The following is a 25156-nucleotide window of genomic DNA, read 5'->3' as shown; positions in this document are numbered from 1 at the left end:
GCGAAATACGAAAAATACGAAAAATCGAAATTCATGCCTTCATGTACTGCGATTTCAGTGATTTAAACTCGAGTTTTTTACCTTGGTTTTTTTTTTCTAATGAATTCATAAAGGTGAAATTTTATTAGTATTGATACAACTTATCAATCTAAACAGACCCAATGACCTTTAAAAACTGTGTACCATGCCTGTAGGGACCCCCAGCAACTCAGCCTGGTGCTGCCTGTTCTCCTGGCAGGACTCGAGGCGGGACCGAAGATGTCCACGGCGGCCTCTCTGGCACTCAAGGACCTCGCCAGGGATTGCCGCCAGGCCCTTGTCCCGCACACCCAACCCTTGCTGGAGGCCATCCAGCGACTGCTCTTGGGGCAGCAGCTGCGCCCTGCCGAGAGGGTGAGCGCTCACATTTGCAACCTTCAGACTCTCCCAACCACCATGCCTTTACTGTCCAGAGTGGGAATTTACCGTCTGCTGTAAGCCTTGAACCCTTTCGATACTTCTCAGCATTCCAAATAAACACGTGCTTCGAGTTCAGAATGCTGTCACGATCAACAGTGTCAAACGTGACAGCCCACCGCACCACAAGGTCAGCAGTCTCTTGCTCCTCTTCGGGCCTTTCTAGTATGGCCAGCATGGGCCGTGACAAATCTTGTAGAAGACGCTGGCGGTCACACCGTGACAATCTGTTCACATGCTGGCAAGTACACGCGCTCCTTATTCTTCCTTCTCACACGGTGAAGAGGAGCACTCGGAGTGGAGATGAAAGCCGATGAACTGAGTGTAGCGAAGGAAAGTGAAATCGGCAATGGTCACATTTCGATCATCCGACGTGTGCAGCCCCTATATTACGGCACCAATTTGCAAAATTCTTGTGGCTATGTGTTTGCTGTAGACTCCTCCACAACTGCACAACAAAATTACGACTTCTGGGTAACTTAAGGGCCCTTTAATAGCTGCAATCTTGTGCTACTGAGCTTGAGAACGTTTGACTCCCAGTTTCGGCGGGCACGTTTCAACGATGCCAAAATGCAGTCACCTGGTAATGCAAAACTCAGCCGGACTGATGCAGCTGTTCCAACTGTTACAAAGTGTCTGGTTTTGCCCTCTGTCAAATTTTTCGAGAGTGGTATAATTGCAAACACGAAATTTTTTTGGACTAACTCTCATAAAAAAAAAAAAGCCGGTGGTGATGCCACCTTAAAATTCCTTCACAGAGCTCTGTGACGTTGTATACTTTGAAGTCTACTATGTCCTACATAGTTCTTGGTCGATAAGTGAAGTACGGCTTATCTGAGGTAGCTGTAGACTTCAAACCTACTTTCAAGAAATTTCATGGAGCCAATGTTGCCAAAATATTACACCCGCTTTGAAATCCACAACGTCATGTGTGGAGATGTCGGTGCGATAATTAAGTCAAATGACCATGACTTTCTCCTCTGATAATGAGCTTGTGATGGTGAAATTAATGGTAGTTTTCAGAGTGCAGTTTATTACTTTATGTAATGCCTCTTTGCATTCTTCATTCTTCTCAGTTCTAACTTCTTTAAAGTAATGTGCTTCATTCTAATGGCCATCTTAAGAGACAAGTTGGAAATCTATGGCTGTAAGTCGACTTGCGGCATGAGGACGCAGACAAGGAGACAGCAGATTGCACCGTGTGCCACATTTTTTTCTTGTCTTTGTGTCCTTACACTGTAAGTCTGCTGTCTAATGCCTCTAAGTAGCTCTTTGCAAAAAGAAAACTGCCGAAGGCTGCTTACTATGAGGGTCCCATAAAAAAAAAAAGTTACTTTACTAGCGTCTTCTGCCCCGTTTTCTTGCACAAGGTCCGCCTGTTAAACCTGGCCGGCCAGTTGCTGGCATCGTGGGAGCTCGCACCTTCCGAAGCTTGGCTTTCCACAGTGCTCGATTACCAGCTACAGCTTCTGCAAGCAGGCACGCCCGCAGTGGGACAGGCATTGCAGGAACTGGCGGCGCTTGTTTCGGGACTGGCAGGCCGCGAGGAACCACCATCGCTGGTCGAGGCAGTCGTCCAGCGAGCCTTGCCTGCACTCGGTGCCATCGCTGCCATGCACGCCAGCGATGAAGGCACCATAGAGGTCGGTACCTCTACTGCTGACATCGTGCTGTACGTGTTTACCTGCATACCTTTTCTTTCCCTGTAATTGTTTTGGGGAATACGAGTGCTTGTACTGGAGCATTTTGGTGGCTCCGAAAAAAATGTAAGAGCAACTAAGCAATACTGCTAAAATTAGTGGGTCGTTACATGATTCAGAAGGAGCAGGATGACTTGCGTACCTCCTTTTTCTCGTAAATGTTTGAAGTTCTTGAATCCACTACTTTCAAATTCAAAGCACATCAAAACGAGCACAGAAATGTGCTACAGGCAGGAACTCGTGCTTAAAAACGCAGTGGGATTTACAATTAGCCTGAAAGCCTACCATTGCTGGCCAGCATTTCAGTAGACACACGCATTGCTGTCATAAGTGCCGATAACAAAGGGGCGGAGGTCTCGTCAGGTTGACCCGTTTTAGTCAAAAAGGCACCTCATCTTCTTTAGCGTGTTAGTCTTTGAGAAATTTGTCAGCGATGTCTTATGACGTGATGTCTCTGTGGGTACTTGCCACATGCAAAAGAAGAAAATTTGGTTTATTAAAAGATTTTTTTTTTTGCATATAAGCACAGAGTGGCATACCATAATGTTTTGTGATGTTGTGAGCTAGGAATTTTATCCCTTGTTGGGCCATGACAGCATGCACAATTCATGAAAGCACGTAAACGGCACACTTGATTACCCTCTTATGTGTGCCCGTGGCTCACGACTTCATTTTATCTTTGCAGGCTCTCTGCGAGTGTGTGAAACGAGCAGCTGTGGCACTCGAACGGCCCGCAGCTGAGCAACTCCTCTTTCTTTTGGTCCAACTTCAAGAGGCATGTCCCCAGGCAAGTGTTGTGATGCGGTCTACTGCTGTTGCCCCAACGCCCACTCCTGTGTGTTACACGTTATGCATTGCCTGTGGTTGAATGTCTCTCGACCATCATTACGTCCTTTAGTGATGCTGCTAGCACTCCCAGGGCTTACTTTGAAAGTCACGCTCACAAATACCTAGTGAAGTGGACAAGTGTTCACGATAATTTGAAGCACCAGAAAGACTGCTGCCGACCGGCAGAGCTCACCTGTGGAACCATGTAGCCGCGGTGTGCGTGTGCATAGTCTCTCTAGCTTGCAAGGCCCGCTTAGTGCATCTAGACTGGTGTCGCCTTGCACCAAAACACTTTAGTTGCATTAGGTGCATTTTAGCATTGTTAGGAAAGAAGGCCGTATGAGATGTGTGATGTGCTGTCTGTGTGTGCGTGGTCGCATGTGTGAGCAGCTCGCGGCTGAAGTGCTTAGGTGTATTTTGTGTTTTGTTCTGCCTGGCACTATTTATCTTTCAGTCATGACTATTCTGACTGGGAAGCATATTTGTGGTGCACCTTTGTGAATACGTTAGAGCTAAGCCTGCCATATTGCTTAGCTCTGAGAGGCACGTAACGCTAGCCGTTTGGTGCTGGGCAGTACCATTTTGGATAAACTACGGAGCAAGGATCGATCACTAGAGATGGCACACACATGTGCATTATGGCACTACGTTTTTCCATTGGCATGCACCGCTGACTGGCACAAGCCTGTTTCGCATTCTGAGTGATTCTGTGACCTCTTGTGCATCTAACTATACTGTAGCCTAATTGGTGGGGCGTTTCATTGGCATCGCGGATTTTGTGGATTTTGTTTTTTGTACTCCATTTTCAGCTTGTAAGCCAACGTTGCTGAAGAGATGCAGTGAGCGAAAGGATCGGGCATTTGAGAAAGCCACTGCTGTAGTTCCTTGTGTATAACCAACCCCTGCATATATATATATATAGAGAGAGAGAGATCACCACATGTTACCAAAAGCCGTCTAGAAAGACATTACCTTGACGCCAAATTGTGCCCCGAAATTCAAGTTTAACCCACACCTCGACTCTACACAAGAAATGTCTGTATATTTTGTGTGGTTTCTACACTAGAAAGTGTGCTATTTGTAGGTTTTTAATTGAAATCTGGTTATTAGTGGATTGAGGAAAGTAAAAGTGAGTGAAAAAGTGTTTTGGTGCTGGGCAAAGCAGGGAATGCAATACACTCGGCGACAACACATCCTTGCAGTGGAGTGAAGGCTGCGGAGGCAGGGCATCTGCACATCAGTGTTACTACTCAACTAGTTGAATAGCTTGCAACAGATTTGAAGTCCAGTTTCGCAGAATTGACAGAAGTCACCAATTCATGCCGATGGCACCTTATTCCAGCACAGAAGTTGCAGATAACTTCCTTGGTATGTTTTTACTGCTGCTTTCTGTCGCATTTGGAGCATCTCTTTGTCGGAGAACGGAACGGTGAAGTGGAGGCCGCACAAGTTCCTGCCGACATCGACGGGACCATGTTTCGCTGCGAGCAGACATGTCGAAAATGTTGTGCTGTCCAAGAAATGAGAGAAAAGGAAAAAGTCCAGTGTATTTTTTCTACCAACAGATTTTCATGCTTGTTTAATTTTTATAGCAACAAAAGCTTTACTTATTCAGGCTACGCAACACTGAAATCGGAAAATGAAAATGGGTACTATATTTTGGTGCATGTGCAGAAAGGGCTTTGACTCTGTAGCTTTCACAGTGCTGACAAGAGAAGTTTTCGCTGATTTTAGTGGCAAACTGGAATGTTATAGTACGAAGTGACGCCTGCAGCATACTATCCGGTGTGGAGAAATGTAGGCACTACTGTGAGCAAAGCAACCTTTGTGTTCTCTATTGCTTCAATGAAAGCAGTGTCGTGAGAGCACGGCAAGTAGTACAAAGTTATGAACTACCTACTGACCTCTGTCCAGAGCAAAATGTGCTCAGCGTCTCAAAGTACTCAGTTCCTGCTAGAGCCACACAGAGCACTCCCCAGAATGTCCCCACGTGCCTCTCATGGGATGGAAAATGGTTGCCTTCTTTTCTTTCCGCTTGAGCATTGATCCTCGGCTGCCCTTGCATGTTTTCACTCGCACATAGTAAACTTGATGTGCACATGGATGCTATCGCCATGGGACTTGATGCAGTACTTCGGGGCAGCTGCGAAAGTGCACGTGGAGGGCTCATACAATCGATGTTGCAATAGCAAACTTGTTACTAGTGTGGTGCATACCAGTCACCTAATGAATCGGACAGACAGTTAAGCCATATAAAGCATATGAGATGTCAAGTTTTGTCTGTAGCTTTAATGTCATGTAAAGTTATTGAAGTGGACAAAGAAATCGCCCTTGCTGGCGCTGGATAGGGTTTCTTGCAGACTTATGAAAACACTCCGTGTTTTGTTATGTCTGAGAGTTCACTAGTGCTAGCAGTGCTACTGTGGCCGCAAGTTGCGGAAACGTGTAATTTGATTGAACTTCCAGGTAATGAGTATGCTGTTTCATGAAACTTGCATTCCATTAAATTTAATATATACCTGAGTCTTTCATGTCGCACGTATCTTTACTTATGCGAGCGGAAGATCTCCAGCCTTCGCAGCATTTCCTGCTACTGGGAATGAATTGGAGTATGAGTGAGAGTTTGTCTTATGATGTCGTCTACATTTTTTTGGTCTTCGTAATGCTGTGTCCCCCCCTCTCACCCCACCATTCCAGTTTCCAAATTTTCTCTCTTCACAGCACACATCTCTGAATGCTTTGACCAGTTCAACCATGTGCTTTTATTTTTGTGTGTTATTTTTTTCCTAGCAGGCAAGCATCATAATGCTGATTGCTTTAAACCTTGTCTCGTCCCTGCAGGCAAGCGTTGTGGACACGTGTCGGCCACTGCTGCTGATGTTATCAATTCCGAGCAACAGGCTGCACCCTTCTGCCGTTCCGGCGCTCGCGAGGATCTGTAATGTGACTTTGATTCCGGCAATGGCATCCTTGGCCAGTGCGTACTGTCCACCTTTTCATATATTCTTTTTAAGGAGAGAGCCTTTAGATGGCTCGTCAAATACGAAAAATGACTGTCGGCATCCCTTGGCGTCGGCGTCAGCAGGAGAGGTGCGAAAAATTATTGGGTCATGAAATTGTGACATTGTGCATCGGCTAAAATTTGTGACATCGAAAAATGTGATGTCACATGACATCATCAAATGGCATGGTCACTTCGTCAAAGGCAGGGTACAATAATTGTTTGGGTTTAACATCCCAAAGTTATATGATTATCAGGTGTGTTGTAGTGGAGAGCTTCGTAAACTTGAGTCTACTGTTCCTTAATGTTCATCCAAATCTAAGTACATGAGCCCCTAGCATTTCGCTTGCGTTGAAATACAACCGCCGCGACTGGGATTCAATGCTATGACCTTCATGTCGGCAGTTGAACACTTTAACCACTATACCACTGTGGCGAGCATTGGCCAAAAGTCGGCCGGTCCCAGAGGCAATGCAAAGGTAATGGAGATACAGATAGTTTGCAATACACTTAGACCTCATCGTAACAAAGTTGCATGTTGCACAAAAATAAGTTCATTGTAACCGAAAATTCGTTTTAAAGGTATATTCCTAACACTGTATCTATTGCAAGACTAGTCTACATTTACTTCGTTATAGCAGATGTTCTTGTATATCCTTGTTCGGTATATCGAACTTTGAGTGTACCTCGATGACTGAAGGCAGTGCATAATTATTTTGGCTGTTGAAAGCCTTCAGAGGGAGGCGGAGAAACATCACTGCGTCGACTGAGAAGGTGGCTTTCACCTGCAAGCCGTAGCGAAAATCCACAAGAGACCGTCAGAGACTTCTTTTTTTTTTCACCGTTGTAATGTCACTGAATTAAATGAGGGTTTACTGTACTGTGAATAAGTCACTGTGACTGTAGGTAATCTCCAAAATAAGTGAGTTTTCAAATTAATGAAGCATACAAAAAGAGGGTTGCAACGAACGTTCAGTCAGGGGTGGTTGGGGGGTGCCGTCTGCTAGTCTGCAGCTCCGAGGGCTGGAAGAAGCCTTGAGGCAATGCCACGTGGCGATGCCGGTCAGTTGAAGCAGCTGATGCTGTGGGGAGCACGTCACGTGCTGCTTGCGTGTCACCACTGTTTTGCTGGGAAGTAAGTCTTTTCAACAGGCATGCATATTAGCTGTGCTTCGTCTGCGAATAGTCGACATTGCTGCCCGGAATTTCCTTGCAGCTCTAAAGGGCTGCCATTATTGCAACAACGCGAAGTTCTTTCTTGTAATTCTGTAAGGCGTTGATGTGAAGCCATCTTGCACATTAATATTTATATTACCAGAATCTCTAGTTTATTTTCGTGCTGCGGCCGCCAGGCCACTGCAAGGGCTTTTAAGAGCGTTGGTGATAGTTCTCAACTTCGAGGAATTCTCCACCAAGAAGAATGGGCCTTCTGGTAGTGCTGGGTGTGTAGTTAATTACAATTCTTTTTACATTCGCTTTGCAGACTTTCAAGAAAGGACAGCCGTTCTGGAGTCTCTTTATCAGTGCCTTGGCTTCGTAAGTATCGTGGACTATAGCTTTGAAGGAATTATAGGTTTTAAATTCTTTTATCTATTGAATTTAAAATGCCATTGCAGCTTGCCCGCAAGGCTGTTTACGTTCTAACACCAGAGGCCGTCAATCTCTCCATGGTGTTCCAGTGTGGTAAGCTGCCTTCTATTCATCACTGTTCTTGCTTACTTTTGACTCCTATGAAACTTCTAACGCTCTGCGTATAGTGCACGCTACGTTGGGTTTTGAAACATTGAATTCTGATTCGAGCATGAGGAATGCCCTAGAACACTTCTTCAGAATGGTCAGAAAATACTGCCACTCGATAGTCGAGCCTCCTGGAAACAAGTGAGCGAAAAAAATATAATGCAGCACATGGTCTAGGATTTACAAATAATTTTCAGTCGGCTAAATATTTACGTAATAGCATTAAAGAGCTTGTTTAGCAGAAATTCCCGTGTCGGCGTCGTTGGTTGTGAGCGAAGAATCATCTTGTGCGTGGCTGAAAACTCGAAAAATGCAAATAAAATAAATAATAAAAAACCCTGGGTCAGAGTGAGTATTGAACCCTGGTCGTTTGGGTATGAACCCGGGTTGTTTGCGTGGCAAGCAGATGTTCTGCCACACAGCCACGCCGCTGCTTGTGAATTCAGTGAAAATAACTTCCGCTGCTTGAAAATGCAGAGAAAGCAACTTTAATGCTTTACAAACACTCGGGTCCTGTATACAGGCTTCACAACACACCATGAAATATTGTGGTAATAATGCGTGGTACAATTACATTGCCATCGGGCGTCGGAAGATGTGATTATAATGATGATTTCATGGTTTAAAGCCAGTCGCCCACTACAAAAAGGCGCACCCGCTACTGCGCCTATACCCTTAAGGTCACGTAGTGGGCGCATAGCAAGCTCGAAAAGGTTTAGTGCGCTGTTTAAAGTACGTACTAGGAACAGGATGTTGCTGTCGCTTTCGACTCTTAAAGGCGAACGTCAAGAGTCCCGCAACTTTTGCTTGCTCTTCTCTCAATGAATGATGCGTTGGGCCCAGTAGACCATGCCATAAACGCGAAGTTCGCGGCCCTTGGCTGATTTGAGCATCATGAGCTGCATAGCTACTGTGTCTAACGCAAGATTCTGGGATGTCCATTCTCTCTCGTGATCCCACTGAAAGTAAGCAGTACGCCCAAAGAAGAGTGTTTAAGGTCATGGCATGCTCTGACAAGATGACAGTTTTTTGCCCCCTTGCGATTTTTTTAAGCGCTCTTGCTGCCACAAAAGGAGAGAGAAAGCTTTGCTTATGCCGTGCAACAAACCTATAATTCCATTCGTATTAGATGGATTCGAAAAATTCTTGCAGCAGTCAGTTCATGAGGCAACGAACCCCCTTTAATGAAGCTATTCACTGATAAACTAAAAAAATGTTTCAGGGTCCTGTCAAGTGTATGTAGCCTTGTAGTTGCATATTTTGGGTGCTAGTTTGTTTTCAGATGTATGCAGTTCAATGAGCCTAATAATAATCTTGCCAATTATTATTACGACTTCTACAACATTTTTTCTTTGGTCAGAAATAAAGCTTAGCAAGTTATGTCATATTTTCTCGATCTAAAACTGTGTTTGGGTGATATAGGTCTGAGACAAATTCTAAAAAAAAAGAAAATAGGTTTACCCAATTTACTTTTGTTAAAACGAACTTCCTATATTAGGTTAACGGAAAACGTAATTGCTTGGCATGCAAAAACCTTCGGCTGTACTTGGTTCATCATTATATGAGTTTGTGTTGCATAATCTTCATTCGTACTCCCGCCACGGTGGTCTAGTGGCTAAGGTACTCGGCTGCTAACCCGCAGGTAGCAAGATCGAATACCGGCTGCGGCAGCTGCATTTTCAATAAAGGCAGAAATGCTGTAGATTTAGGTGCATGTTAAAGAACACCAGGTAGTCGAAATTTTCTAGGCCCTCCACTACTTCATCTCTTATAATCATATGGTGATTTTGGGATGTTAAACCTTACATATCAATCACTCAATCATGAATTCTTCATTCGGGCATTGTACATTCAGGGAAATTTACAAAAATAAATGTGAGCAATGAATCCCGAACAACCGTTTGATGTCTTGTTTGCTGTCCAGGAGGACAAAAAATTTACTTATGCTACTGTGATTAAGCTGCACGGTCCATGGCTGGTTTGTCAATCTCTAATGACCATCGTCTGTTAATCAAACATAACTGTCAGAAACGCTTTCAGACTACCCTAAAATGTCTAACCAGAACAAGGAATGCTGGGAATGAGCAGCAAATGAGGAACCCCTTTTTTTTTTTCTTTCCCCAGTAGCATTTTTTCTGCAAACCACAAAGCATTGCTACTTACATCTGCTGCAAAGTAATCGGAGCTACTTCCACCATTTTATCCTGAAGAACTTTTTCTGAAAACAGTAGCCGATAACTGCAGCCCACAACAAACTGGCAACTGAGGTTTGCATCTTTTGCAACCTGTTGGTTTCATTTGGTACTTGTCGAAGGAGCATAAAAACTTCACTTGATGCATATATGGCCGGCAAATTATTATGGTCTGAGCGGTCTTGTTCAATTGTTGTTGACTGTTTCTCTTGCATATATTGCCGCCCTCCATGTCTTCAACTACGTTATTGTTGTAGCCTTTGTTGCATGGATATTGACATTGCTCCCCACCTTCTTTTCTATTCAAGCTATTCTGGCCATTGGACTTCCCGAGAAAGGAACAGTCAAGGCAGCTGCATTTTTCCTGGTAAGGAAAACGTCATGCTCTCGCTCCTTCGACACTGTTGCCGCATCAACCCCTGTACACAGAACATAAAGGAGCCTTGCAACACTTTTTCAAGTAGCCATGGAAGGGATTCAGTAAAAGAGCTCAGTGTGTCACGAATTTGTCGCTGCAAAAATTTTCCGTATCCGACCAATATGAGCGGAGTTACAAAGATTTGTCGCACACTGCTGTTACAATCTCTCTTCTCTTGTCCCAATGAAAGTGCTCAAAGCTAAACAGGGAGAGATGGCATGGGGATAAAAATGCATCACGTGCATCTCGCGACCTTGAGCACTTTTCCTTCAAATGTGCGGCTTTTCAGTGTGATCGTGCATGCACGCAATGATAAGTCGCAGCCTCCCGTGGTGGTCCCAGTGATGACAGAGCGCGCCATGCTCAAATCAGCCAGTGGCCGATACTGAGCCTGGGACATAGTTATTTTGAGCCTGCAGTGTCATTTCTCGAGAGAAGGGAGAGATTTTTCGCCGGCTTTGGGAATTGAAAATTCCTGGCCGCGTGCTGCACTACAATATTTGGAACACATGTCCTTGGAAGCCTCGTCTCCCTATTGGAAGTGTTTCCTGACCATGCTCAAAAAGTGTTGTAGGGCCTCTTTAAGTGACATGAGAAACTGCATGCAACTGTGGTCATAAGGCATGTTGTTGGAAGTCATCATCAACATCAGGTGATGCTTTTTCTATTTGCAGGCTGAAGTTATCCAGCAGAGCGTGCAGCATGACACTCTTGTACAGCTTGCAGAAGTGGTGGACACTTACCGGATGCTCATTCTGGAGAGGTGCTTCCTAGTGAGTTTGTTTTTAAGCATGCATTTATTTTGTGCGGATTAATTATGGCTTAGTGCTGGCTGTTCTTTCTGAGCGTTAGCACAGCCAACAGCGTAGAAGACAGTGTAGTTGCTATAAGGAAGGAAATGCAGTTAAAAAGGCACATTGATTTGGGGGTGTCCGTGTGCACACACCAAGATACTGCATTGCAAGCGAAAATATGGCTGTAAATAACAATACTTGAATATGAACCCGGAAACACTTTCCTAAGTAATTGTCGAATAACTTCGCTATATTAGGAGTTTGTTTCCTTATGCATACTTGTCGAGTCTCGCGGATTTTCCGGGCGACTCCTGGATTTTGACGAGTTCTTACATTTGTACTGTTGTCAGGGAAATCTCCCGGAAATCGAAATTTCTGTGCGTGATCTAGCACAGATCTGGTAGATTAAAAAGACAGAAAAAAGGCTAGAAGGGTTGTGGCATCCCTGTCCAATGAATCTACTGTTGTTCCTGTTGATCTGCGTAATTCAGTTTTCTGTTTGCCTCAAGCAAAAATTCGACCCGCGCCTTCTCGGCGGCCGGCTGCGCCGTCCCATCCCATCAGGTGCATTCATGTGTCTCAGGAAGACATGTGCGAGCTCTATTGATAGAAATAGGTCTTGCTAGTTGTTTTCATGACGCAAAATTTCGGAAGGTACGAGCATTTTTGTTGCCATTTAGACTCGCACCTTGTACTGTAGTTGGGAAAGCCTACCCTCAAGCGTTCGGTACTTTAAGCCGTTAAAGACCGCAATGCCGCCGTTTATGGACACACCTTTCCACTTGTTTTCTTGCATTGTTGTTTTTATGGTGCAATAAAAGGGGGAGGGGGAATAAATTGGTGCTACCCCTCCTCCTGTCGCTGAAATCTTCCGGATTTACTATCTGTGAACTTGGCAGGCATGCTTATAAATCAATTTCTCCAAACAATTTTTCAGCCAGTCAAGTAGGCGCAGTTGCAGGGATTTGTCACACACTTCAGGCGTTTTCTCTCTTCTTTTGTCACAATGAGCGTGCTGGAACCTACAAGGGACGGGAAGTGACATGAGGGCAGGAAGCAATGGTAGCATACATCAGGACCTTGAGCTCTCCTCTTTTTTGCCTTTTCCGAGGCGTTGGCTCATCACCGGATTGTCCTGTACAAGAAGGACTCATAAGCTGGCATATTGACTCAGAATTTCAATTTGAAAGCGCTACCTCTAAACTACTTCCAGTGCTTCTTCCGAGCATTGTTTCTTCCTAGCATATACCAGTCTTGTGCATGACTAACTCAAAGTGAGGCAATGCATTCAAAAAGGCCAAGAACTGAAACTACTTCAACCTTTATTTTGCCATAGAGTGTGTAGTGCAGGGAAGCGTGGAGCCGATACTGGACATCCTGCTTCACACAAGCGAGCAAGAACTTCCTAATGGGGCTTCAAAGTGCCACTCACTGGACCCCATAACAAATTTTAGTTAGACCGTGTCAGTTGTGTGTCCGATGAAGAGCATTATGCCACAAAATATTTTTCAATCGGTTCATTACGAGCTGAAAAAACTGGTATTTGAAGGGCCGCTAAAAGACGATGCCAAAAGGCGAGCTCAAAACCCTTGCCGATCGGCCCGCACAGCCTTCGGAAGCCAAATCTCTTCCCTGCCCTCTCCGACATCTGAACAAGAGGTCGTGAGCACATGATGTACCCGAGCAAGCCCAACCCCCAAGCAAGCAAGTGGCGTTATATTGCAGTCTACTCTCTGTTTCTGCGGGATGGATGCATCAGTGCGCGCTCGTTTGGAAACACTGGCTTAGATGCAGTAGAATAGATAAGCACATACAGTGCTCAAACGCGCAGGACTATTAGTTTCTTTTTCAATGCGGGCGTCTGCTCGATGTGCTAACCGCGGAGACACGAATGCATGCGAAACGCAGACACGAGCCATGACACATTGCAATTCACGGGAAAAAATGAAAAGGAGCACACATTCCCTTTGTGTGTCTCAGTATTGATCTCAAGTTTTAATCATCTATTCAATGACAAATAACACAAATTACACATGTGAGAAATAATTTTCGTCATGTCGCGTGTTATCGTTGTGGACATCAGAGGACAATCTTCTACGTAGAGGACCGACGTCTCAGCACTACAGTCCACGTAGGGCGATTCCGTCGTCTACGTCATCCCCTCAATCTCGGGATGGGCACCTGTGAAAAGAAGGGAAAGCAGCGCTCATCTTGGAATTTGACCCATTTTTGCGGCTTGTAGCAGTGCAAGTTTTGGCAATCATGATCGTGATTGCCTCATGTATGCAATGCTCTCGTCAGCTCAAAATTGTGAAAGCTGGTGAGAGGCCTTTTAAAGGGGCCCTGCGGCACATTTTAGCCTTGTAAGGAAACACTGCTGATCAGTTGTTGAGGCACCTGAGAACATGCGAGCCCAAACATTATCGAGCAGCACGTGACCTGGAGTACACTAAAGATGATCCCATATACCAAAATTTATTTCCATTGGCTAACATCGTGACCTGCATAGTTGCAGTGGCCACGCGCACACATGGGCGCTCGCCATCACTGATAATAAGCTGCCGGTTTAAAGCAGAAAAAAAAATCAATGGTTACGATACTGCTCAATGGGAATTTCGAGCGCAGCTTCGTGTTGTGGCAGCGCCAACTCTGCTTAAGGTTTTGGCTTTCTTCAGTCATAGCAATATAGCATCGTTTACGTATTTACACAGAAACTGCCAGTGCTTGAGTGCTGCGTGTTCGCTCTACCAGTAATGTCAACGCAATATCGAGCACCAAGGAGCTGCATTCTAAAACGCCCGAGCATGGTCCCATCGATAGCTGGAAGAGCGGCCTTTCTAGAGCACATTCTGAACTCTCTCAGGGCAAGTGATACAAGTGCACATGGAAGGTATCCACTATGCCATTACTCATTCATCTTTCTGTGGATAAGCGGGATGCCCGCTGCACATTTGTAAGGTAATATGTAAACTTTGTTGATGCTGCATGTGGCTGAAGATGAGGAATTGGGGCTGAGCATTTTGCAGCAGGTTGAAAGCATTAAACCACATGCTTTGAAAATATCATTCTGTGATGTCGCTCTTCTGCCACACTATATTGTAGGTTAATGCAATTCCTTGCCCCTCATGACGCCTCTATAGGTTCTTCTTGCAAATGAATTTCAAGCACCAGTGTGGCTCTCTTGTAGAATTTTCGACCACCATGCAAAAGGGCCTGGGTTTGTAGTCCATTTGATCCTAGGTATTTCTTTTAATTTTATTTTTTTGGGTTGGTCACTTACGCTACTGAGGGTGGTTCCACTCAATAAAGGGAAGATCTGCTCTCTAAGAAGTGCTCAAGGTCCTAGTGCACATGTAGCGTAACTTCTTTTCCCTGTACCATCTGTCCCTTCTTAGCTTTCAGCATGCTTGTTGGGACGACAGAAGAGAGGGAGCAGTTTCGGCGTACGACAAATCAGACTTCTTTCGTATTTTTAATGGATTCTGAAAATCTTTGCAGCGGTCGTTTTGTCGGGCAATGAATTTTCTTGGTGAAGCCATTTGATGGCTACTTGGAAAAGTGTTGCTGGGCCCCCCTTTTTAAGGAAAAAGATTGGGGCTGCTACGCACTGGGGGTGCGAAGACTGAGAAAAAAAGCGGAACTGGTGGCCTCCACTCCCCCTCACCCTCATTTTTCTTTCCCATTTTCTTGTCATATACTACGCTATACAAGGCCATGCGACGATTTACCCTCACCCCTCCTGTTTTCCTTCCAATTCACCTTCAATTGCTTTCCTACCCCCTGGCTTTGCTATGCTACCCATGGCCACATTATGCTAGAAACTGCTTGGCACGTGCCCACTTCCTGTAATGCATATCCGCCGAGTTTCGTGGAAAAGCTACACAGATGTACCTCAAGCTTAGGCAGCTCTGCTGTCGAGGGTGCCAGGAACACAAAAGTGCTTCCTGTTGTGTCAACCCAGGTGGTCGGTGGCGGCCAGTCGCCACGGTCGGCAGTGGAACCCATGGCAGACGTGGTTCTGGCGCTGACCAAGCAAAACCTGCAGGCTACCAGCCACTGCGTCTCTGAACTGCTCTTGCGGCCGGGTTTCCCGAGTCCGCAGCTGACCCACGATCACCGAGTGCGCTACATCCGCCTGCTTCTCAAGTGAGCTCACTTCCGTAACGGTTGCGGTTGTTTGTTTGGAGAAGGGTTTTACACTCGTGACAGAATGTACATGTACCGGGAGAGCTTCAAAGGTACCAGTAGGTATAGCGAGAACCTACTGGAGTGTAGCCACTATGCATATTTAATATCGAATGGGCTGTTTTCGCAAAGACTGCAGCTCTGCATTGGGCTGCGTAATTTTAACAAGGTGTAAAATATGTTAACGAGTATATGTGAGCAGGGCAAAAAAGCCCTTCTTGCAAAATACATGTGAGCATGAGAGATCACTTTGTCGGAAAGTCTCTAGATATACTATTTGCTCACCTTGCTGATTCCTTCCTTTCTGAAGTCTGTGCGACTTTTCGGGGAGACAGTGAAGCATCGCATTGTATTCGTCGAAGATTTTTGGCTAAGTTTAGTGGCCTATGTCTATTTTTATCCGAAAAGAAATTTGTCTAGATTCAAAAAATTGAAGATTTACTGAAGAAATAATTAGAGAAGCACCCAAGCACTTTGAGTAGCTCCTTTGGTTTAGGCACCATTGTAACATTGAGTTGTTTTTTGTCTTTGCACATTCTGGCCAGTGCTCACGGAGAGAGAATAGATAACTGTTGTATAAGACAGCAAAAGGTAGGTGAGTAGATAATTATGACAAATGAGTAACTTAAACCATGATCGCTCAATGATTTAAAAGTGTTCTTGGCCCCACTGCTAGACTGTGCAAGACAGAACCACACCAATTTGGGGGAAAACAAAGTCGAAAGATGATGTTTTAGTTGGCCTGAACTTGTTCCTATTTCAGTCGTCCGAGACTGTAAAGGGCTCGCTGATCAAAACTGCGCACAACTTGGATGGCTTGCCTGCAGTGTGGGTTATGGGTAGGGCCCAGTGTTTTTGGATAAATACGAAAAAAATCCTATGAAACACTCGCCGGAAAACTTTTTGACAATTTGGATTTATCTGATAAGTTTAGATTTTAAAAAGGCATTTCCAATGTTCAAAGGGCATCTTCAAAGCTGGCAATCTTCAATCAAAAGATGTGCACCTCTATCAGCGGCAGCAGCCTCGTAAAGTGTGCTTGCATCTATTGCAGCAAGCTTCAAGGTTGTAATTGTGAACAAATGTATGTGTTTTGAATTAAAGTATTTGCTCTTGTATGTATGTGTTTGTGCATTCAAACTGTTAATTGGACATCATTTCACTTAAAATTTTGGAATATGAAGAACGGTAATAATAATTGGTCCATTATTTTTCATCAAGGTGAGGGAGACTTGGGGAAAAAACTGAAAATTAGCAGGCCTATCTCCTGCTCCTCTCATAAGTGCATTTCGGTGAGTTGTGCATTTCGGTGAGTTGACAGCAGTGCTTATCAAAACCCTTATTAACGGTGTAAATGAACAGGAAGTGAAATAAAAAAATGAGATGGCAAAACAGGATTATCAGTAGCAATGCAATGTATTTTCATTAGAGATATTAATTAATAAGAAAAGATTGCAACAACTTATAATGTAAAATTAAACTCTGAATTTGGGAGAATTGGAGAATCAGGAGAAATAAACTCCTATAAACACCCTCCGAATTTCAAGAAAAATAAACTCTGCCAAACACGGCGCCCTAATTGTGCGGAAGGTTAGTGTGTTAGTGACTCATGGTGCCTGCATTCGGTATACATTCGAACCCCTTTATAAGAGACACTGATATAGGAGACACCACTGTGCCTACAGTAAAATACGAGTTTATAAGAAACTACATATGAGGCACCATGCTTATTAGAAACATCTCATATAAAAGACAAAAAATGCTGTCTGAAGCTTGCCTCTTATAAAGGGTTTAACTGTACACCCATTCTGTCTGTTGTTCTTGAAGGCACCGGCACAGCGCTGCTAGCCGCGACTTCGAAATAGTACGCTCACGTGTCGGATCGTGCAAGGCGGCTGGAACTGGCGGGCGTGTCTTACGAAGGGGGGCAGCACTCTGCAGGAGCCACGTATGGAGCGCTTGTTTGTCGGATGCAGTCCCCATGCTGCCCAAACTCTCTCATCTTTGCAGTCAACCTCTCAACTAACAGCCACGTGACGTGCACTTTGACGTGCAGGGTTTCTTTCCCTTAAAGGGGAAGAAACCACCGGCCTTTGAAAAATTCAGACTGACGTATTCCGACATCTTGAAGTTACACGCAATACGTCAGACGCTTCACCCGGCCGTGTGTTCGTGCGTGTGTGTTTGTTAGGTCGACTCTCTACGACATCTTTTGGAGGTGCGGTAGCAAGCCAAGCAACTTAGCCAGATTTCTCAGCAAATCATTAACACATAGTATGGAGCAGTGGGAGGCACAGCTCATTACCTGGGACCCAGGAGTGCAGCCCGCACTCCTGGATCAAGTCCGGCGGGTGGCTAAGGCCAGAGGAGCTTGGACATAGGGCCCCAACGATAGCTCTGAAATCCCGCTTTCTTTTTCGCTTCAATAAAATTTCGCTAGCAGTTTTCATTGCCGAGCGCTGTACATCGCTCAACTTCTCCCTTTCTCCTCAAAAATGCAGAGAGAGGACCAATAAACGCATCATCAAGGAGGCACTCGTGGAGATGTGCCTTGTGTGCAGAGGAATCGTTGGCACAGAGTACGCAGCCCAGACGACGCAGCACTTCCCATAGGCTACTTGACAATCTCTGCGACGGGGAACATTCGTAGGGCGTGTTGGTTGGTCCGTGCTCAACGGAAAAAGGATCTGCACTTAAAAGCATCAAATGCACAGGAAAGATGCGTGGAAGCACAAGGTGTAGTGCAGGCTCAGGATTTTAATGAAAAGAAAATTAAGGGAGGGGATCCCGTTTCAGAAACGTGCGTTTCATTTCTGAGGAGATTTTCACAATTATCATTGGGTATGTATATATTTTTGTGCAAACTCAGACACACAATTTTTTTTTCTTGCACAACATGTAGTTTCAAAGTATCAAACTTGTTGTCGTGCAGGAGAGCTTTTTTTTTTTCTAAAGTCTGAATAGCTAAGAAAATAACCATATCAGAAGTCCAGAAATAAACCTGTACGCTTTGAAACAAGAATAGATCTTCTAAGCAGATTTAAATGTAAGTTGTCGAAATTTTGTGATTGAATTGGTAGAAATCTCACTCGTAAAAGTTCAACATGGGGTAATTAATTTTTGTGCAAGTGAGCTTAAAATATCTACCCTTGTTTTACTGCATGGTTTTCATACCTTAATATCCCGATATGTTGATTGACTTTGTAACTCTCGCAGATAAGAAAAGAACTACGTTCCTCTAAGACATGAAACTTGAAACTCTAAAACTACACATTGCACTTGAAGAACGATCGCGTGTTTGAAACAAGTCCATAAAAAATGCATAACCTGTGAAAGGTTCTCAAAAATAAAATTAATTGGCAGGTTCTTCTTTACAATATGACTCAAAGCCAATAGCATGAGCATTTTTTTTTTATCATGGACAAAGAATTGTTTCTGCATAGTTGTATTTGACAGGTTTACTCATCACATTCTCAGCTGAGTGATGTGTAGCAATTATGGTGTTTCTTACGTAGACTCACTGTAAATTGAAGTCTTTTAAGGGGAGATGCGATTTGAAAAAAGAAATAATACTAATTCTTTATTGTGTAGCCTAGGGCAATGAAATCTTTGCTGTTTATATTGCCTATTATGCTGATTTTAAATATGTAATTAGTTTTATAGCGAGTTGCACAGTTTTCACTTTGTGCCATGACAATGTGTAAAGTATAGTCCATATTACAGTCTTCTTATGCCACTAACGTTTTTCGGTTCTGAGCCATTAACAGCTCACATTGCTCCTGACTGTAATATGCAAATTACTATCAATAAAGTGTTTATAAGACATATTAATGGACAAGAAGAATGGTGATGTGGGAATTTTTAGAATCTCCAGCCCATGCTAATTGATTGCGTTAGGGTTTTAATAACTATACAGGTGATACAAAAAACTTTAAGCTAAACACTTGCACCCTTCATATGTTAAGGAATGTGTGAGTGAAATTTCATCTCGATTGGGCTATCAGAAGTACCAAAAACATGATGTTAAAACTCAATACGTGGCCCGAAAATTGTTTTTGAGAAAAGTGAATTTGAGACGTACAAGTGAAAGCTAATCTATGCGGAAGAGATGTGCTTTTTAAGACGATTGCTTCCATCATGAGATGCATGTGACTTGAGGGAAGTCCTCATGCAAGATGCAATGGCAAGCAGCCAGGTTACCATTTCCAGGGGAGTTTAGAGAGTGAGCTCTCTATATTTTTTAGTACCCACCTTGTGCTCTTTTAAAGTGATTTTTAACCTACTTTGAGTTTAATTATAATCTTCAATTTTTTTGTTGTGAAAGTAGAGAAACTAAACTTATGAAAGCAAGTAAGAATGAGAAATAAGTAATTCTGGAGAAAAACTTGCGACTATTCGACTCGCATCTCCCCTTAAATGGAACTGCCCCCAATACCTTGTACTTGAAATAATTTTTTTCATCTCTCACTAAATTAAACTTCCTTTAAACTTTTCCGAGTCTGGCAATTAGTCTGCCGTGTATTCACTAGCCAACAAGTCTATCAATAGCTAAAAACAAAGACAGCACAAAATAAAGGGAAACAATGTTTTGTTTTGTAATGGTTTGCCAACACGCCTAACATTTCATGTTAAAGCATTGGTCAGCTTGCACTACGTGCTGTCATTACGTGCCTTTCCTGTGTATTTTTGCGCACAAACTGTTCAGTCTGTGATATCACACTTCAAACAGTGCACCTTCTGTTTATGGAGGTGTGCAAACATTTCTCGTGAGAACAGTCGGTGTGGCACTGAGGTCTAGTACTCACCGTTGTATTAGTCATAGCTGTAAAAGATCTCAGCCACGTGTCATTTAATCAAACTTTTCCGTGTGAAGTTATATGCGTGCGAGTGTGTGTGTTTGAGAAGCAATGACAAGGCTACCCATGCTCTGTGCGCATTGCCAAACTCATCTATTGCCTGTTTGTAAGCGATCCACCTTGAATGTAATGTTCCTCTGGCGTGCGTTTCACTGCAAGTTCAGTTACTGCATGGCAGTGCTGTGCTACTGTCAATTTTCGAGCTACCGTAACTTTGCAGTCAAATACATCTGCTTGACGCTGATGGCTGAAGGAAGTTTCGAGTACTTTGACATCAGGTGTACTAAAAAATAAGTGCTGAAATACAGGTATAAAAAAAGCTGCTCTTTTCTTCATGTTGTCAGCTTTAGTACCCTGTAGCGTAGCAAATGCCAGTACTACTAGTAGTACTACTAGTATTACTCGCCTACAAGTACGTGTTCCTGAAGGTGTGTACTAATAAAAGCATACTACTCTAGCAATACCCTGCAGCAAGCAGGCACAATCACAGGAAGTGGACGAGCCTGACAAATGATTCTGTAGCTTGTGTGTGATTTACCGTCGCTCCGCCTGCCCTGCTCGAAAAGCTTGATTCTAAGGGTTCCGATTTGTTCGAGAGTAAAGCAGCATTACTTTATTCACTACCCTTCAGACTCTTGAAATTCGTGAAAATTGCTCTGTTTTGAAGAGATTATGAATACGTTGGAGCGTTTTATACTTTAGTAACAGGGTCAGTTACTTCTCTTTTCTTTTTTTTACTCTGCTGGTAGGTTCTCCAGCAGTTGACAAGGGAAGAGGATGTTGTTTGGTTGTTTTGTGATTAGCGCTGTGGACCCATTGCAAGTGTTGTGATGCAGGCATGCCTGGCAACTTCGAGGAGTGTGGTCCAAACACGAGCAACTTGTCATTGTCATTAGGTTAGCGTCGGTGTTGTTGAAAATTTGGTGTACGTTCTTTTTCTTATTCGGTGGGTGCTTGTTACTGCTGTATCACATAGCCCGAGTCTGTACAGTTTTTGTCGATTGCGTGCCGTACGTGCTTTTTTCCATTTGTTTTGTACAGATGACATCTTTTTCAAGAATCTACGAGCGGCAGCTCTGTTGACCATGTTTACTTGTACAGGTTATAAAGATGTTTGCAACTGAAAACAAAAACCTCGTCTGCATTTTTCATATTTCCTTTCTTCGTGAGGCAAACCAATGTGCAGCGGGAAAAGAAACTCAAATAGCCCATTGGGCTGTTTTCATAACACTCTGCCTTTGATTGCGATAAATAGATGCTAAAGTAGTTCCTCATTGTATCATGGATGACTTTATTGGCCTCTCATTACCATCTAGGCTACAGCCGCTTCAAGAGAACTGTATACCAGCCGAAACTGTAGATGCCACCCCGTTTGAGTTTCTTTCGATCACTATACCGCATGGCATGTGCGGCATTCTATTTGAAGTTTCATACAGTATCTAAACTATTTATATATTCCAGATCAATTTTTTTTAAACACTCTTCACTTTCATGCATTATCCCTGTATTTCAGTTGCTACCATGATTGAAATACTCAAACCTCGATACAGTCGCCGACCGATTTTCCGGACTCCAAAAATTCGGACTTGTTGGATATTCCGGACTTCATAAATGCACCGTCAGGGATTCCATAGAGCTAATGCATTGTTTTGACCGATTTTTCGGGCGAATTTGCCCCTGAAAGTTCGATTTTTCGGACTAAATCGCTCGTTTTGTGCCACGTTCCAAGCCATTGTGAACGCCGCCATGTTGGATTTTCTGTCGGCTTGGCTAAGCTTGGTCTTCAAATGCCTTTCCTGCCTCCGAGATTGGAATGCGCACGCCATGTTTTAAGTTTCGGAGGCCGTGTTTGCTTTTTAAAAGACGCGGTGATGGATGCCGTTTTTTCGTCTTCGGTCAGCACTATCGTCATCACATCGCACGAGGAGGAGGCGAAAGAAGGATTCTTTTATTGTCGTTGCAGCTTTTTTCAGTCGCCATTCTGCACGTGTTGTGTCGCGTAGCGTCGAGACGTTGTGTGCTTCGCAGCGGCTATCTGCGGCATCGAATTTTGTGTTCTCGGTGCCATGGCTCCGCTATCTGTGCCATCGCGGGAGCCAGGTGGTGTGAAGAAGCGTGGGAAGTATACGACCCTGACGATGGAGAAGAAAGCTGCCATAATCAAGCTAATAGAGAGTGGACGTTCGCAGCTAGATGTCGCCGGATGGCGGTCGTCGTCCGACGACAACGACGACCGCCAGCCGTCGGAGATCGCCAACGCGGTGACAATTTTGTCGAGCGTTTACGGCGACGATGTCACCTTGGCGCAAATACGGGCAAACCAAATTGCCTCCAAGCGTAGTTTGAGGCAAGGCAGCATCAAGGACTTTTTTAAACCTGCCTGATGCAATAAACTTCAGATTTTTTGCGAAAACGAATTTTTCGGACTGTTCGATTTTTCGTACTTTTTTTCGGTCCCCGCCAGGTCCGAAAAATCGGTCGGCGACTGTATAACGAATCCAGATAAAATGAATTATAGGTTATAACAATGTAAATGAAAATAGTCTTGCAATAGTGCTAGGAATAAATCTTTAACGAATTTTCAGATTTTTTCTGCAAGATGCAACTTTGTTGTAATGACGTTTGAGTGTGGTACTACAATTGTACACTGTCGTTCTTTATGAAAGGGAACACACGAACGCGTGGCCTGCGCTCTGCGGCGGCTGCCTACAGCACCATCAACCGACAGGTGAAGAAAGAAAGTTCGCTTTTGGCGTCATCTATGGCCAGGCAAGATAACGAGTCGTGGGCGGTAGACAAACACCGCTTACCTTCTGTCATCACTCACGCGGCGAGTGATAACGGGGGATTACTGCTGCTTGCGTTGTAGTCACGAACGTTTGATATGCTGGCAGTGGACTACGCACTGCAGGTGTGAGCAGAGAGGGAGTGCAATCTAGCAGCGTTTGTCTACCGGCCATAACTCGTTTTTTTTTTTTTTTTCAACAGATGACGCTGAAAGCGAACATGTTTCTTTTTGCTGTTGGTTGATGGTGCCGTAGGCAGCAGCCGGTTGATGGTGCTGTAGGCAGAGCGCAAGCCACGCGTTCGCGTGTTCCCTTTCATAAAGGGGACAGTGTACATTGTCATGCCCCGTTTACCCAATTTGTGCTGCACTTTAGCCATTTCCAGATGCGATGAGCGCAGACTGGGTCGTTAGTAAAGCTCCGTTTGAATTACAGAATGTGTAAGCAGTGGTGTACTCAAAATCCAGTGAGCATTTTACAAAGACCCAGAAGTTAAAAAGTTTCAAAAACAGAGATTGTGCTACATAAATCTGAGGAATTTTAGTAGTTGATTATTGCTGCTATTCTTAATACTTTCAAAGCAGTGGACAATGTTGGGACAGAACAATGAACTCCATACTCTATTCATTATTGCATTGGTGCGAAAAACGCAGCACATGACCTCGAGGACACGACCACTTATCTAGCAGTCAGCAGTATCTGCTGATCAGATGGCACCATATTGACAGAGTTGCTACCAAAAGGGTAAAAGAATAATTTGGAGAGAGATAGTTTACAAGAATTTAAGGTAAAGCGCTTTGAGTGTTAAAGCGCTGTCTCGTTCTTTCCATGTGTAGTTGTAAATTGAGGTACAACTGGCGTCAAATGAAATGTGAACTGTGGCAAGTCGTGCAGTCATCACCATGAACATGTGCAGTGCTGCCAAACCGGAGTGTCGCATGTCTGTCAATGGTGATGACTGGACAGTACACGATACCATTTATAACGCTTGCCGCTGTTTGTGTTTAGTTTGACACAGCACAATAAACATGATGGATCTATTCGCTGTGGGAAACGCGGCTGTAACTAAGAGGAGTTAGGGGGTTCTGACACCCCCTGAAATCCTGTCTAGCTGAACTTTTTGGATGATACTAAAGCAGTTGCACACCTTTGCATCGACCCCAGTTGCCAATGTCCAATGTTCTTTCCCACCAGCCCCCCCCCCCCCCCCCCCCCAAAGTTTTGGTTCGGGCCTGGTGGGAAAGCTCAGAAAACGATAAAAATATTCTTTACAGGAGTGTGAAAATATCCACCCAGGTATTGTATGAGCACTAGCGTGCGTGAAGCTTTCAGTTTAATATAGATTAGCAAGAAGTGAATAATTTACAGGATTAGTGACAGAAAATGAGGTAGAAAGAACAAAAACTATATACAGTCGAATCTACTCAAATGGGATGGAACAACTGCCTCTAGTTTGACTTTGTGTTTGTCTGCTGTGTCCATATATGTCGTGGTAAACGATATTTCTCTTGACTGCAACATATTTTCCCTGTTCCTCCAGGTTGCATTTAATGGCATTTTAATGCAGTCTCAAAATCTCATTTTATTTTTCCACGAGGTGGCTAGTTCTTCACTTGTTTTTTAGTATATATTGGGAAGCCAGGCATTGGGCCAAATTAGAAAGTGCGCTTGCTCACTTGCTGCCCCTTGCCTAGCTTAAAAAAAAAAAGAAAAACGCCAGATTTGCGCAGACTGCGCAGAACATTCTAAGCGAGAGCTGCGAGAATGACCTTACAATGTCTTTGTTTAACACTAGTATTCGGGCAAATGCTACTGGCACACTTGCAGGGTACCCACTACGCCATAAATCATAATTTTTGTACGCTGGAAAGACGTTCACTGTGCCATCCTTTGGAGAAGCATATTACCTGCTACATATATACAAGAAATTTTGTGCAATTTTTAGGGGCGGAGCTCTGAAAGCCATCCCTCCTAGCTCGTTGTGGTTCGTGACCACGTAGTTCGCAGGTGTGGACGGACGGATGGATGGACAGACATACGGATGGACAATTAACGGTTTACCGATAAAACCCTCAGACGCTTTGCTCCACTCATCGTCATTCACTCTGTGCATATGCTGTGATTTTTTAATGCGTTTGCTAAGATGAATAATTATGCCCGTAGCTTTTTAATTGGAGCATTAGATTACCGGCGCTTTAGGCAT

At 44.0% G+C, this 25156-nt stretch overlaps 1 protein-coding gene and 1 long non-coding RNA gene across 6 annotated transcripts in view; one reads left to right on the top strand and one right to left on the bottom strand.

Moving 5' to 3' along the window:
- The window catches only part of cdm (importin-13-like protein cdm), a 56550-nt gene extending 35250 nt beyond the window's left edge, over positions 1–21300 (top strand). For all 5 annotated transcript variants that reach the window (XM_075875189.1, XM_037432609.2, XM_037432608.2 and 2 more), the window contains 10 exons: positions 195–393; positions 1827–2099; positions 2842–2943; positions 5826–5961; positions 7469–7521; positions 7602–7668; positions 10223–10281; positions 11007–11105; positions 15088–15272; positions 17813–21300. In XM_075875189.1, the coding sequence (XP_075731304.1) occupies positions 195–393; positions 1827–2099; positions 2842–2943; positions 5826–5961; positions 7469–7521; positions 7602–7668; positions 10223–10281; positions 11007–11105; positions 15088–15272; positions 17813–17924 (1285 nt within the window). In that variant the 3' untranslated portion in view covers positions 17925–21300. The remainder of the gene's footprint in view (positions 1–194; positions 394–1826; positions 2100–2841; positions 2944–5825; positions 5962–7468; positions 7522–7601; positions 7669–10222; positions 10282–11006; positions 11106–15087; positions 15273–17812) is intronic.
- On the bottom strand, positions 12429–15149 carry LOC142774613 (uncharacterized). The gene is made up of 2 exons (XR_012886469.1): positions 15018–15149; positions 12429–13307 (listed from the first exon to the last, which is right to left on the bottom strand). It is a non-coding gene; the product is annotated as an uncharacterized LOC142774613 (long non-coding RNA).
- Positions 21301–25156: the final 3856 nt, after the last annotated feature.

Source organism: Rhipicephalus microplus, chromosome 10, assembly GCF_043290135.1.
Source record: "Rhipicephalus microplus isolate Deutch F79 chromosome 10, USDA_Rmic, whole genome shotgun sequence".
Classification (NCBI taxonomy): Eukaryota; Metazoa; Arthropoda; class Arachnida; order Ixodida; family Ixodidae; genus Rhipicephalus; species Rhipicephalus microplus.
This window is presented reverse-complemented; position numbering and strand designations above follow the sequence as displayed.